The sequence below is a fragment of the Rhynchophorus ferrugineus genome, unplaced genomic scaffold (assembly GCF_030347505.1).
Source record: "Rhynchophorus ferrugineus isolate W39M unplaced genomic scaffold, kcgeb_rfMv2 rfM9, whole genome shotgun sequence".
Classification (NCBI taxonomy): domain Eukaryota; kingdom Metazoa; phylum Arthropoda; class Insecta; order Coleoptera; family Curculionidae; genus Rhynchophorus; species Rhynchophorus ferrugineus.
This window is the reverse complement of record NW_027472588.1, coordinates 28,837,372-28,852,436: the sequence shown is the minus strand read 5'-3', so window position 1 is coordinate 28,852,436 and position 15,065 is coordinate 28,837,372. Positions and strand designations below refer to the sequence as shown.

Below are 15,065 nucleotides of genomic sequence, written 5' to 3'. Positions count from 1 at the left end.
TACAATATATTTTTTATTTTAAATACAGTAAAAAAACTAAAAGACAACTACAATGGACAATAAATATATAAAAAAGAAGAGATATATCCATTAACGCAATAATATTGGCCTAATAATAAAGGTGATGAGGGTTTGATCATTAGAAAAAATATTTTTTATATATAAATGATCTTTTTGGTTTGTTGCATTAAGCAGCTGGCAAGTAGATCAAACCCACAAATGTAAAATAAATTTTAAACGTTAAATATCCCAATTTTAATGCAAATATCCATCATATGTGTGTATATGCATATTTGTTTAATATTAAGGATATAATGAAAACACTAGGTTCTTTATCAAAAACACTGACCATAATAAATATCTTTGTAGAAAATAGAATGTTGCATATTTGTAAGTCTTCTTTAAATAGTAAGACCTGACCTGAGGCTTTATATATTTTTTTATAGTTAACGCTTGACTAGGAGATTTGTTGAAATAATTAAGTAAAATGCAAAATAAATATTGACCTTATAATTAAAATATATGATAAAACGGTAACTCAAAACAAAAACTTAACTTATCAAAATCTGCATGTATCGGCCACTGAAATCAGCTTCAAAAAGTCGTATTTTATACTATGTTAACAAATAGATATGTAAAATACACGCAGAAAACTGTTAAAGGCCGCAAAATTTCTAGTTTTTAAGTCGTGTGCGAAGTTGCCAATTTTTTTTCTCGTAAACTTTGTGTATCTATAATATGAATTAAAATATACGATGTATATATGTTTAAACCTAACAAATATATAATTTTCTCGAAACTCTTGAAACCCATTTTGGTCTAAACGACATCTAAATCTTTAATAAATCGTCGAGATCCCATCACCGCCAAATCGATCGTTCTTCAACAAGCATTAATATCTGTAAATTTTATAAGTTTAAATTGTCGGGTTAATTAATTCGCCTCGGGATCTTCGTCGTCGTCAATTTCTTCTTTAGGTCGTGTCCACTTAATCATAGTCTCAGGCGATCGGAACAGGAATATTAATTTCGCGAAGAGGTCTTCTTCTAAAGCGAACTCCTTCGCTTCTCTCACCAAGTACACGTCAAGAGTAAGTTGCAAAACTCTATCAACGTTGGGGAGGTCCTCGAACATAATTTTGGCGACTTGTTCGGCGAACACACCTCGTAGAACTCGTGAGGCTACCAAAACCAGGGTCGTGTACAATCCGATGATTCTGAATCAAAACAGAAAGTTTGTATAAACGATTTGGGCATGTTTGGTTTGAGTAACTCACCCTCCGCCTGTAATTATACTCAAAGTTCCCGGGAAAATTTTATCGTTCAACGTGTAGATCACCAAGGAGTTACAATCTTCATAGGCTAAATCTTTAAGATAATGCTTGTATGAGTAATCGTCACATTCTTCGCTAACCTGCCACCATTCTTTGTCGTCCAAAGAATTGTTTACTCTCAGGAGAACCAAAGTTAGATTTCTCATTGTAGGATTGTCCTCATTCTCTGAAATATAAGAAAATATACAATCGTAAAAAATTGTTTTTGTAAACTTATGGAAAGTAAACCAAATTACAGGAGTTGTAAAGTAATAAATCCTAGATGTAAAGATTTTCTTCACATTTAATTTAAGCTAGTGTAAACACCAGTACAGATTCATCTAAAAACTGAGCATATTAGGGGTAGGGATTACAGATTTCACTACTTTTTATCTAAACTTAAAATAAAATAAATGATAACTAACGAGAGTTTTTATAGTGCTGAGAAAAATTGTGTGTATGTGTGAGAATCTCTTTCTTCAATGACTTTTGCTGTTACTTAAGGAGGTGTTGATTTAAGTTGAACTACAATTAATTAATAGAGACTATTAAAAGAATAATATCAAAGTAAACTGCTGCTCTAGATGTGAAGTGACCTAAAAATTAAAACGACAAAAGAAGTTAGTAATAACAAGTAATAATAACTGGTGTCATGTTAATACATCATTTAATATGTAAAGGCAATTATGGACGAAATATTTAAAAAACCTTTTTAGATTAAGGGCTTTTCTAAGTCTAAATTGTTTAAATAAGAAACAGTGATAGAGTAGCTGGCAGTAAATTTATAACTGATCTCTTAACGCATATTTCATAATATAGTTATATTATGTAGCATATTTTAAATGGTTACTACTACTAAAGATCAATTTAGTATAATGCATCATGTATGTATTAATATTTACAACTAATAAAAAATATATAAAATAGTTATATTTACCTTCATAATCAGGTGCCAAAATCTCATTGTAAGGTTCAGCTACACCAGTATTGGTAATTTTCAAAAACTTCGGGAAAATTTTTTGCAGTAATATCGGTACTGTACTGGCGTTCTGTAACATTTTCAACAAATTCACTCTGTCTAAATTGGGTTTTTCTGGTGTGTCCGGCCCCAATATAATTTGTTTATTATTGGATATGATCCCGGAGTCCGTCGAACTACTTGTTTTATGTGACACTTTATAGTCCAACCGAATATTTATAGGTTTAGCTATAAAAAAGTGTTATTAAAAAAGGGCCTTAACAATAAACACCGGTATTCAACAGCAACAATACTTACTGGAATTAACTTCTTCGATCATTTTCATACGATCAGGCGGTGATATACTCCATATTTTCGCCGAGTCCAGACTGAACTTGGACGCTACGACATCTCCAGCGTCATAGTTATTTGACAGAATTTGTTCAGCTCTTTTATTGTCTTTGAATTGGTTTAGCATATTCTGATAATCTCTTTCGTTGAATCTAAAAAGAATATTGGGACAAAAATGTAATAAATATATTATAATACATATAAATAGCCATAGTCTACAGCCTATGCAGACGTGCTATACAGACAGCCACGCGTTTTTTAGTTCATTCATGTAGTGCTTGCTTTTGTTAGCCACAATATGCGTTTATTAAAGCACTTTTTTAAAATTTTTAATCTCTAATATCTGCAAAAAATAAACTCACTGGAAGAGAGCATTGCTTTGGGCGGACATTTGATAAACAGGGTCATATGGACCTATCCTTAACTCCAAGGTAACGTCATATGGAGGGTTGCTCTCGCCTACAGCCTTGCCCAAGGAGAAAAATACCAACGGGAACCAGATTATGCCAACGATACCAGCTAATAAAGCACCACCCATCATGTATTTCACTAGATAACCCTTTTTCGTGCCTCTAGGCTGGGGGTATTCGTCTTCCATGTTTCTGGAACACTGCAATAATAATAACATTAGCAGATATATGAACAAAAGAGCCATGGTAATACCTTAAGTAAAAATATATGTGAGAATATGTCCTCCATTTTCAACCAGTCAAATACACCCATCGAAGTTTCGGTCCACATCCAGTCCATTACGGACCTCAGCTCGAACAAGAACGGTACGAGCATGAAGCCCTTGAATAGGAACATATTTACCATGCTGTAAGCTTTGCATAGACAGTTGCCTAATATTCTAGACGGGTAGCCACAACGAATTTGGAATGCCGATAGCAGGAAATAAATACACTTGACCATGTAATAAACTTGAGGCGGTATAACCGTTTTAAATTCCCTAAAAATAATATGTTTGAGTAAATTTTTGGCTGTAAAATTTCCCGGTCTAATTTTAATTTCTCGAAAGTGCCAATATACAAAAATTACTGTCTGTTTTCACAAAATTGTTTTCTATAATACATAATATAAAAAAGTAATTTAATTCAGTGATTTAATTTTGTTCTTTTTATGGGAGAAAATCCCATCCACCTAAATATATGGATGTTGAGCTCATAAATACTCTAAGAAAAATAAAATTACTAATAATAAATACCAATGGTTTTTATACCTCTGAAATGCCAGGTGATAGGTTAATAATAGTGATAGATTAATAATAAATAGTTACTTTACAAAACAATAAACAGCGTTAAGTTTTCGGAGATTTTTAAATTATCAAGTGAATGTATCATACTAGATTTTATATAAAACGTTGGGTATATGAAAACGTATATAATATATATGTATTTAAAATGAGCTGCAATGATTCAAAGTACAGTGAAGCTTAGTGTGTTATCTTTGCATTACTTATTGCAATTGCTTTGTTAGTACTAATCAGTTGAAAATCTTGTTACTAATATGTCCCCACTTCTGATGGAACAATCTTAGTGTCAAGTTTCTTAAGTATTTAGTTTCTTAAACAATCAAATGAATTGAAATTAAATTTTTTTTGTACACAAAATTTTTGAAAAACCTTAAGATTAGAGCTGAATAATTAATTCATATTTGATCAGTAATTTAGATTTTGCGTTGAGACAGAATGTTGATACAAATTAAAAAACAAATACCAAAAATGCATCATCTTAAAAATATATAAAAAATCTTATAATTAATAAATGTTAAAGTTATCATATATCTCTTAAAGGAAACTATATTGATGAGTTAAATTTGTTTAAAAAATATATTTTTATTAATTAGGCTGGAACTTACTTCTCTGTAATAATAGGGAATAAAATAAAAAGCCATATATGGAGAATAATAACTTGAATAAACTGGAAAATTAATTTTCCTAGTATATTTCTTCGTAAGTAGATAGCTCGGTCCACTATGATTAGCATGAACTGCAAAATCAACATGAATAAGAACATGGGCGGTACTCGATTCTCTTCCAAATAGGCCTTAAACCCTCCGTCGCTGGTTTGTGACTGCAAATCAGTTTTAATTATTTCATTCATTAATTGATATTAATACTACATACCCCAAACGAGGAATAACCAATCAACAACACAAAGAAATTGATAAAATCGCATAAGAACATGAAGGTGTAAACATCTGCGGCTACTCTAGCTGTGGGATCAAGGAGTTGTTGGAAGAATACTCGTACTGCTTCCGCATATTTGGCGGCTCTGAAAGAAAAATACATACGTTATCAAGTTATATTAATATCATATTTTCAGTCGTATAATACCCGAGTTTAATGGATTCTGGTATATGATCGCACTGGTTTACTTCAACGCTTCTTAGCGACAGCACTTGATCGGATTCGCCTGGCTCGTCATCTTGTTCTGTTTCCGATGAAGTGCTTTTTCTTTTTTCTTTGTGATTCGTGTTTTCGCTGGAATAGTTTAAATGCTTTGTTAAAATCGGTTTATGCTGGATACATTCCAATAAGTCACCTCGCGGAGTATTGGGAGGATGCCGAACTATTTACTGGATGGGCTAAGCTGCTATTATTCGTTCCTACTGGAACCAAGCGACCATCAATGAGGTTGTATTCACCCTCCGAGGTCATAGCTGCTACTTGTTCTTGTGGTTCTTTCGACGATTTCCATATACCCATCGATTTTAACATCATTCTGAAAATTATTTATTTTTTATATGTTGTTAACGAAAAATACACTTATTAAAATGTGTAACTCAGACATGTTATTTAAGTAATATCTGTTTACGAGGGTGGTTCAATAAATACTTTTATTTAAAGACAGTTAAATAATTATCTAAATGATTAGGAGTTAAATTATAAAGAACTACTCTATGTAAAGAAGCAAATGCTTAAAGCATTCAGAATGATGACAAGTTGCTGCAAAGATACAAAAGTTGTTTGCATGAAATTATCGCATGTAGTTATGAAAAATTAATATTGTTATTAGCTATGGTGTTTAATTTTAAGATACTTATGATTAAATATAGGAATTTTTAATAAGTAGGCAATGGGTGACATATATTTATTATTAACGTGTTTATTGCCGTGTTTAGGATCTTTCTGCTTCAGTATTCAGTTATGATGATTATTATTTTCTTTTATATACAGTAGAATAAGATTTTAATAACATTTTAATTAACATCATCCACATAATAGAAATCTTTTATTATTATATACTATACATGTCTAAACTTTGAACATTTATCGAGAGTTTGCTTTAATTTCTCAATTATATGAATTTTGTTGTTCTTAAACATATAATAATGGGCTACAAAAATTGAAATTAGACAATTCTATTCTAGAAAATTGGATAGAAAATCTTTCAAATTAATTTGGTGAATTCGTTCATTAGTATTTTTTTGGATATATTATTATTAAACAAATGATGCTTTAAATACCTATGGAAGAAAACTGCTAGTAATAATAACAAGTCCCAGTTAGCGTAATTTTTCCTTCTTTGTATGCCGATGATGTTAGGCGGGAAGAATGGATTATTTCCGTAAATGTCCTCATTCCACGGTATTATATCCATTTGGAACAGGCATTTTATCAAGACAACCAACTGGAAAATAAAATGAATTTACCATAATCGCAAAAGAGTAACGTTTCTCGTTATATACCTCAGTGTAAGCTATTATGGTTACCCAGAAGGTCTTCGACGGTCTAGGTATAGTGAGGGATCCCCAGAAGAAGACCATCAATGGAAGAGGTAGAGAAAGGAACGTTGCCCTCTTCGCTTGGTTTAGGAAGATGGCAAAGTAGCATAACCACTCTGATCTGCTCATGATCACGTACCAAATGGCTAAGAGCAACTTAACGATAGGCGGTTGGTCATCGGAAGACATTTCATCCTCTGGTGGCTTCAGGGACACGGAACTTCTAAAAATAAAAATAAGTCCTATAATCCTAAGAATATTGACAAAAAAAAAGATAAAATGTTGCGTAAAAATAACGAATTGTGCTTAATAAAATATAAACATAAAAAGGCCATATCAGTGGAACAATGTTTTTTGAAATAAAAACTGCGATGATAAGAAACTGGAATATGTAAAATTAAAATAAATGAGCGTGTCTAAGTTATCCTTAACCAATTAGTAATTCCTTCACATTTATTGCAGCGATCTTTCTTCTACATACTTAGCTCAATGATTTTACGCTTTTTTATTTAACTTACTTTAATTTTAAATAAACAATTATTCATTAACAAATATAAGATGTGAATTAATTCCAACAGCTAAGATATGAAGAATAAAAACAAAATACCAACTGGAAGGAATTAAAAAAAAATCGAAATTCGAGAATTAAGAAGAAACTAAATTAATTACGTCAGTACAAAAGAAGCGGTTATCGACTGTCATTTTCTCAAAAAATTTCTTAAACTGAAATTCACCCAAATTCGCTACAATTTTGTTATTAAAATATTAATAAAGTTTTTACACAAGAGGACTTTGTTTTTTACTTATACTTAATATGTTAAATAATGAATAACTTTGGGACATTTACATAATGTATACTTTCCCAAAGCTATCTAAAAGAGGCTGACGTTCTTATTACTCCAAATCAATTCAATAATATTTACATAGCTGAGAAAAATTTCAAAAGCATTTAATTTTAATAAAGTGCCTTCGCAGCAGTGTTCGGTCGTTTATATATCCGTAAAATTATTCCATAAATAATAATAATAAAGTCAAAATAAAAATGAAGCTAAGTGCAAAGCGACGAAACGACAACATAGCTCGGTGTAAATTTACCTCGATGAGCCCGGAGAATCTAGTCCACGTTCCAGACTTGGGGCCAGTATCCGAATTTCGGGGACGGTGAGAACACTGGCCTTCCGCCTACACAGCAACATACACAGGCATACAGCCACTCTACTAACTACTACTGGCATTCCAGTGATAACGTCTCACAAACACAAATAATATTGTATATGTGGACGTCGGAATTAAAAAATATATGTATTGGGACAAACTGTAACGTTTTCATAATAATTTTTTGATAACACATCACGATCAGTGTTATCACTATAAAGTTACTCATGCAGAAAATTGTATCTCGGTGGAAATAATCTTCATGCACTATTTCATTATCTGCAATTCAGTAAACTTAAGATATCCTGCTATCACACTTATAAAATGAATATAATTTAAGGGCAATTAAGGCCAATTCGTGCAAATTAGAAAGTTATGTGAAAAATAACACAGCTTAACAGCATCCTTCATTTTTAATATTAGACAGTAACGTCCTAAAATCTATGTGTCCTATTTGTTTAATTATTATAATCTCTTGTCTGTTAAGGTTAGTATTCATCAATTAATATATTTAATATTTAATATTATTTCATTTAATATATTTAAGTTTTTTAATTAAATGAAATGAAAGATACTCTGTCATTAATAAATGAACTGTGATAAATAAAAGCCTGAACAAAAAGTGTTATATGTGTTTGAAAGCTAATTTAGAAAAAGGTACATTGTTGTTTGGATCAAAAACGAAATATTGAATATCTGTTAACAATTCAGCATTCAGTCACCATCAATTTTGTATCAGTATCACCTATTGACCTACAGTCATTTGCGACGAATTTTTATTTTACTTTTTTTTACTTGGAGAAATCTGCAGACTTGATGAACGACACCTTGAAAAAAATAATAGGTGCGGCAAAAAGAAATATATGGTTAGAATGATCCGGTTTTATTCGATAACATGTTACCACTCTGAAGGTAATTTCATTATGCCTCTTCCATAAAAATCCTTGCCTCTATTTTCAAAGAATTGGGACAGTTGATATTCGCAAGCCTCTTGAGGCGAATTTTTCACCAGCATAGTTCATAGTTCGCCATAGACAGGACATAGGAGAGCAGTTCATCACGTATGATTTCTTGCCAGTCCCACCAAATATATAGGAAAACATTATTGGTCTTCAATCTTGGTTGGATCACTTTTGCTTGACGTTGTAAGATTTTTATTCGCCATTCACCATCTACTTCAGAAATAAGTAGGTTTTGTTGGGATTCAACAGTGACTCATAGACGAAAATTTGGCACATGATGTTTTTTTTTTGTTTAACTCATGTAGCACCTATACATCTAGTCTTTTTTGTGTATCCAGCCTTTTTCAAATTGTTTCCAAAGTATCTGTATATTAAAAGCATTGCTTATGCGGTAGTTAACTCCAGTCATGTTCATGATATCACGCACATTTTCGACAATTACCATTCTAGAGCGTGGAATGGAATCGACGAAATAAAATTTGCGCTTGATTGACTATTATGGTGAGTACAAAGTTGAACGAAGCAAACGTTCGGGGTCTACGCGAAGATTCGAAAATCATTTGACAGTTTTCATCGTTTGGTTAGGAATCCTGTATTATTTTGTTTATAACCATACGTTTCACAATGGTATGCCAAAATAAAATGTCTTGTGAATCATTTTTCGACGGTACGTGTAGTGTTCTTTTCCTAAAAAGCAATGCTTATTGCTAAAATAATATGTACCGTCTAATCGTTTTTAAACGAGTATTAAATTATTGTAAGTATGGTCGGTAACATAATAAAGAAAGTTATGATAAGGAAGAAAATACGAATAATATTGAAATTCAACTCGTTTGAAGTTTATGGTAAGAATATAACATAAAACTCTTAGGCTTTACTATTCTATTTATAGATTCGTGAAGAGATTTCAAACATTAAATTCTATGACGATTACAAAATGATCCAAAGTCACCGGAAGTTATATTCAGTCCCAAGAGAAAATAATGTATATGCGTAAATTTCACCATGAGGTAGACATAATACAATAAAGAATATGAACCTTGAATTAAGAATATTACCTTTATTTGGTGGCACAAAATGTATAAATGGAGTCATCAGGCAATTCATCCATCAATGATAGGGACAGAAATTATATAAACAGGTATGAATTTGTATTTACAGCGTGATGTACTTTGTATATATTTTATTACTATTTTGAAGGTGAAATATTTGTTAACTGGGTTTAAATTATTTCAATCGTCAATGGCTAAGTAGTATGAAAAAATAAGAGCTGACAAGTGCAAGATGATTTGGATGGAAAAGCCACAGTCCTTATAAGAGGATATTATGCTAGTATCTTTTAAAATTATAAAGTAAAAAGTAAACTTGTTAACAATCACATATGAGACATATCTTGGAAAAAAAGAATAACATAGGTAAGTGACTCTGTTCTCTAAATCTACCGTGTTTAATGAGTCTTACTTTATATTTTAGGTCAAAGATATGGTTTTTTTTGGAAAGAAGCTAAGAAGCGATTGTAGAAACAGTGCGTTTAATGAGTGGTTATTTTTACATGTTGATATGTTCGTCACATAAATGTTTGCGTTATTTCAGGTTAATAATTATTTTATATGATATTATTATTAAACATCTTTTCTCTCACCAGTTGTGAAATACTTTTTCCATATTATTTCATAAATTTTGTACTATGGACAGTATCAATAAATATAATTCCCTTCAATGAAAGATAAGAAAAACAATTCATAATACCGACACGTTTTTTTGTAATTACCATTTGCAAAATAGAAATCACAAATGTTCTGGTCGAATTCAGTTCTGCTCATGCACAGTTTCAATTTTCTCACGAAATTCGCCCCGAATGCTCATTACAGTATCAGAACCATAAACATTATTCATATTTCGATAGCGAGTCAGATAGCGAGATTTATTAAATTCATTTATTGCAAAAATGCTGTTTTGGAAGTTAAGAACTTCAGTGTAGCTTCTCGCATGGACGCAACGAGTTCAAACGGAGCGAAGGAGTGGAGGTTCGTCAATCGGTAACCCGTCTCTTGGGAATTCGTTATAGAGCGTTTCTCAGGAGCATAGTGACTGTGCGTGAGTTATGAAAACGGCGATTCCATGTTGAATTATTTGAGGTTTTCATCATGTACGAAATATTCCTCTCATTGGAATAAAAGTTAAAAAGAGACCGGTAAATATTTGAAAAACAAAAACGTGATTTATGCCATCTTTTAGGTGCTTGCATGCATTTGGATCAGCGAAAATGGGAAGTATCAATGTAAATAACTAACAACTTAAATAACTGTTAAATTCGATGGTTTTACATTTTCTCTACATAAAATAATGTAGATTTCATCATTTACTTACGTCTTGTTTTCAGAAAAAGCTTATTTTCATCTTAATGGACATATAAATAAGCAAGAATTTTTTACATATTATAAATAACAAACAATTTTAAAAGACTTTAAAATCAATCAACTAAATATAAACATTCTTTTGAGCCACCTGATATTTAAATTTGTAGGATTTAGTGCTCAACAGTAGGTACGCTTTAGTAATGGCACCATCACTATATTATACAATCATGAACAATGATTCCACAACTATTTTAATGCTCAGACATTCCAGTTGTTATATGGAGAATAATAAAATGAAATCGTGTGTACAAGTTTCTTCTGTACTGTTCTTAAACTATAGTTAATTAGTAAGATAATTATTTAAAAAACTTTATATTTATCAATAATATAATAATGCCAGTATGTGCTTAAAAATATTCAGTGCAAGTACTATTCTGAAAAAGTCAATATTCTAGACAAAATCACAATAATAAAAAAACATGTAGAGATAAAAAGGTGAAACACTTAGTTGCACAGACCTGTCGAAAGCATCGCCATGTAGGAACAAACCTAGAGAGTTGGACATACCCAGAACGGAGGATGAGGACGAGTCCTCGCTAAGTAAGTAAAAAATCTACTAGTCTACGCTAAACGACTAAAACTCTATGTGTAATTAGATCAATCACAAAACTCACTACCAAAAAACGTATAGAAATGTGCGATAACTTACTTTGATTGCCTCATGAGGTCGTGAAATGATCCAGCAGGCTGCCACAATTGATTCGAACCAATTCTAATACCAACGTCATATTGAGTCTTTTCCTGAAACAATCATTATATCAAATTGGATATTTTACATTTAAACACATGCATATATACTATTAACTTAAATTAATTAAATTCGAAATATTAAATTTATTTACGTCAGTACTATCTTGTTCATTCACTTTAAATAATGCCTAAACTTAACACTAAAATAAAGCAAATATATAATGATTTAATTTATTTTTAATTATAATGGGACTTACCTTCAACGTTTTCCGTTCTTTTCCTAAAGTTTTAAGTACATATCTATAATCTCTGGAATATCTGTTCAGGAAATTGGTCGCGCTGACCATACCACTTTCAACAAAAGCCCACAAGAAAACTACCCAATGCAGGGATTTCTGCAATAATGTATATTCTTCTAAAATAAAATAAATAGTGATTTAGGGAGCGTCAATAAAATTTAGTTATTTTCTTACTTGGTTCGGTGAGCTCACTTATGTCTTCATCTTTGCTAGTGCTAGGCTGAGGTTCTTCTTTGATCGTAACACTCTTAGATGTAGGTTCTTCCACCTAATTACAAAAAGAAAGTAAGTAAAAAACGAATGCAATATTCAATATCTCTGTATAAAAAAATACTGGGAATTATACTGGGGAATCTTTTTTTTTTTAATTAGAAAGAATGGATCTTTAAATTAATTTTAAAGGATTTACAACAGATGATGTTACTGTGTATAAAATTGCATCGGGTACATTTGTAACCACAAAATTGGTGAAAATATACCTGGAAACATTGCACCAATTTTTAGCAATAAAGCTTCATATTAAAACAATACTTTAAAACTTATTTATATATGCTCCTTAGCCTATATGTTAATTTTTTAATTAACCTTGTAGATGTTTAAGCGATTTGTTAACTACTTTTGTTTTCTATAACAAATGACCTAAAACTGATTCTCTGAAGCTAATCTTTATTTCAGAAAAATTCAGAAGCAGGGTCTTCTTGGTGATATTTGTAGTGTGATATTTATTAGCGTTGAATTCGTTGACACATTTGTTCAGTGTTATTGGTATATACATTTTGTTGAATGAAAAACGTGAAAAAACTCAATACCATGTTCTATTACTCTAAATTTCTCTCTCTAAACAGTCATCAAGCATCATTTTCTTTACTTTTTGGCGTTTTCATCGCTAAAAGAGTCTTCCAGAGCGATAATCATTGGAATATCTTCTAAACTATCCTACTCATGTTTTTAATAAGACTGAATATCATGATTGTTTTTGAAGGCTTTTAGTGGTTTAAACTTCTGCTTATACATTAAGTCAAACTCTACGTCCTATAGTTTCATTCATACATCGTGCAATCGTTACTATTAAGACAACTTGACTTAACTAACTCAGTCATATTTGACTTACTAACTAACTAGTAACTAATTATATTGTCACTACACAGGTCACAATATTAAAAATTAACGAGATTCATCAACATTATCATACGCTTCTGTTGGCACCACAGGGGCAATATAGAAGGATTGGTAAGATAAGCGTTGGAAAGAGGCGGATTTTAGTCTTGATTGTATTATTAACTATCTTTCACACATACCATCCTAGAAGACCCAACACTCCTGCAGCTTGGCCCAGTCGGTTTACTACTTCAGCGGTAGATTCCACTTTCTTTGTATTTTGACTGTATTGCGATCCCAAATACTTGATGTTAGCTAGATTTACAATAGCAAGCGATCTGTCGGTTGTCAATAGTTTGGTCTTTTCTTCATTAATTATTAAGCCGTATAGGTAAGAGTGTGAACTATATCATGAAGAATGCTAGAAGCCTCAACATCTGTGTCAGCGAATATAGCGCTATTATCACGAACATCACATCAGATGTAGCATTATATTGAATGCAATGACGGATGGAAATACAACATATCTTTGGCGAACACTGACTCGGACCTCAAATGATTTTGAGAAATCATTTCACACTCGCACACGACAATGGAACCACCGTAATATGCCTGAAGAATGCCTTTAACAACTTTCAGAGGAACATGTTCAACTTGCAAAGGTGTCCAAGTGAAGGCCAGTGTATGGAGTCTAAAGCAGAGTAGAAGTCTATAAAAACAACAATGATACGCTTTCCACACTGTAGACAATTCAAATAAGTGGATGGCAGTTTATGGTGGTTCGTTCGAAAACAGATTTATACCGAGTCCTTTATAGATCGGAGCAAGAGACTACCGTTAAGTGTTTTTAACAATAAGACTTCTCTGGGTCGTACCTAAAAGTACAAAGTCTCGCGCAGAGCTGCTCATGCGCATCTATTCTAAACTAGCCTAACAGATTTCATAGATGTCTACCAGATGTTACAGCCAGCATAATTACTGAAATATTATCGAAAGATAGATTAGGACTACAGGGGACACCACCACAAAATTAAAAAGCCTAGACCTCCTCATAGGCCGTGTATAGTTTCCATTTTTTATAAAAACAATTATTAGATATAAATATTATTATGTCAAAATAAATTTATTCTAATATTTTATTTATATTGTTAATGTATAATCACCGATTTTATCGCCTATAACATTTAATACATTCTTCCGTAAACTTGTGGACTGCGAAAATCTTATCTACGCAACCGTGATTGAGTATGAGCTATATAAACACTTTCCCAGTGATTGATAGGAGACTTATACCATGATAGTTTTTACAATCGACGCGAATATTTGAAATTGCAAATTCCCAGTAATTTTTTGATGCGTATAATGTTTCGAGTTTTTCAATAAGGGCATCATGACTTTTTAATCAGCCGGATCTATGCGTGCGGATCGTTGAAAATTATTAATTCATTTGCTTTCAATACAGCATCGACCTGCCCTTATAGAAAACCCTTACATATATATCTTAAATTAACTTAACTATGCTAAAAGCAATTAATGAGCTATGAGGGAATAAAATCAAACGTGACGATGCAAAAAAGTAACTAAAGATGGCGATGTAGTCAAAAAGAATATATTTTTTATTAGAATGTATGAACAAATCAAAATATTAACAGCAAATTATATGTACACCGATTCAAGATAAGCAAAAGATGCATTCAATTAGTAACTCACTGTAGGTGGCGCTGAGAGCGGTGCAGACATGGTAGACCGCGCAGACTTTTTTCTAGCGAGCGGCACACTAGAGCGCCGTTTCATGCTTTTCCTTCTCTCTCGCAACACCGTAGTCATGTCAGTTTTTATTGCAGCATTCAAAAACTACAAACCCAACTTAATCTCCAAAAAATAGTTAGTTAATTTGATTAGTTAGGAATGATTATGTCCCTCGTCACCAATAATTAGTAAATACATATCGTATCGTTACTTTTTGTTAGTACGATCTATCATTAACTTATATTAGCTAAACGAAAACTGTCCAATAGAAACACAAATTAAACAATAAATATTAAAAACAAATATAAAGGTTATTATCGATAAAAACAGAAATCAACGATATAT

The 15,065-nt window shown here is 31.7% G+C and overlaps 1 protein-coding gene across 10 annotated transcripts in view; it reads right to left on the bottom strand.

Annotated features, from left to right (window-relative positions):
- Piezo (piezo type mechanosensitive ion channel component) overlaps positions 1–15,065 on the bottom strand; it is a 91,549-nt gene continuing 76,484 nt past the window's right edge. For 3 of the 10 annotated variants that reach the window (XM_076414217.1, XM_076414219.1, XM_076414218.1), the window contains 18 exons: positions 14,682–14,825; positions 12,048–12,141; positions 11,832–11,989; positions 11,534–11,625; positions 11,343–11,420; positions 7,443–7,529; positions 6,312–6,570; positions 6,090–6,253; positions 5,165–5,344; positions 4,957–5,103; positions 4,747–4,894; positions 4,479–4,693; positions 3,285–3,570; positions 2,984–3,231; positions 2,589–2,773; positions 2,250–2,519; positions 1,277–1,499; positions 1–1,216 (listed from right to left, as the gene is read on the bottom strand). In XM_076414217.1, the coding sequence (XP_076270332.1) occupies positions 934–1,216; positions 1,277–1,499; positions 2,250–2,519; positions 2,589–2,773; positions 2,984–3,231; positions 3,285–3,570; positions 4,479–4,693; positions 4,747–4,894; positions 4,957–5,103; positions 5,165–5,344; positions 6,090–6,253; positions 6,312–6,570; positions 7,443–7,529; positions 11,343–11,420; positions 11,534–11,625; positions 11,832–11,989; positions 12,048–12,141; positions 14,682–14,825 (3,261 nt within the window). In that variant the 3' untranslated portion in view covers positions 1–933. The remainder of the gene's footprint in view (positions 1,217–1,276; positions 1,500–2,249; positions 2,520–2,588; positions 2,774–2,983; positions 3,232–3,284; positions 3,571–4,478; positions 4,694–4,746; positions 4,895–4,956; positions 5,104–5,164; positions 5,345–6,089; positions 6,254–6,311; positions 6,571–7,442; positions 7,530–11,342; positions 11,421–11,533; positions 11,626–11,831; positions 11,990–12,047; positions 12,142–14,681; positions 14,826–15,065) is intronic. The other 7 variants (XM_076414224.1, XM_076414226.1, XM_076414225.1 and 4 more) reach the window with 4 other exon arrangements.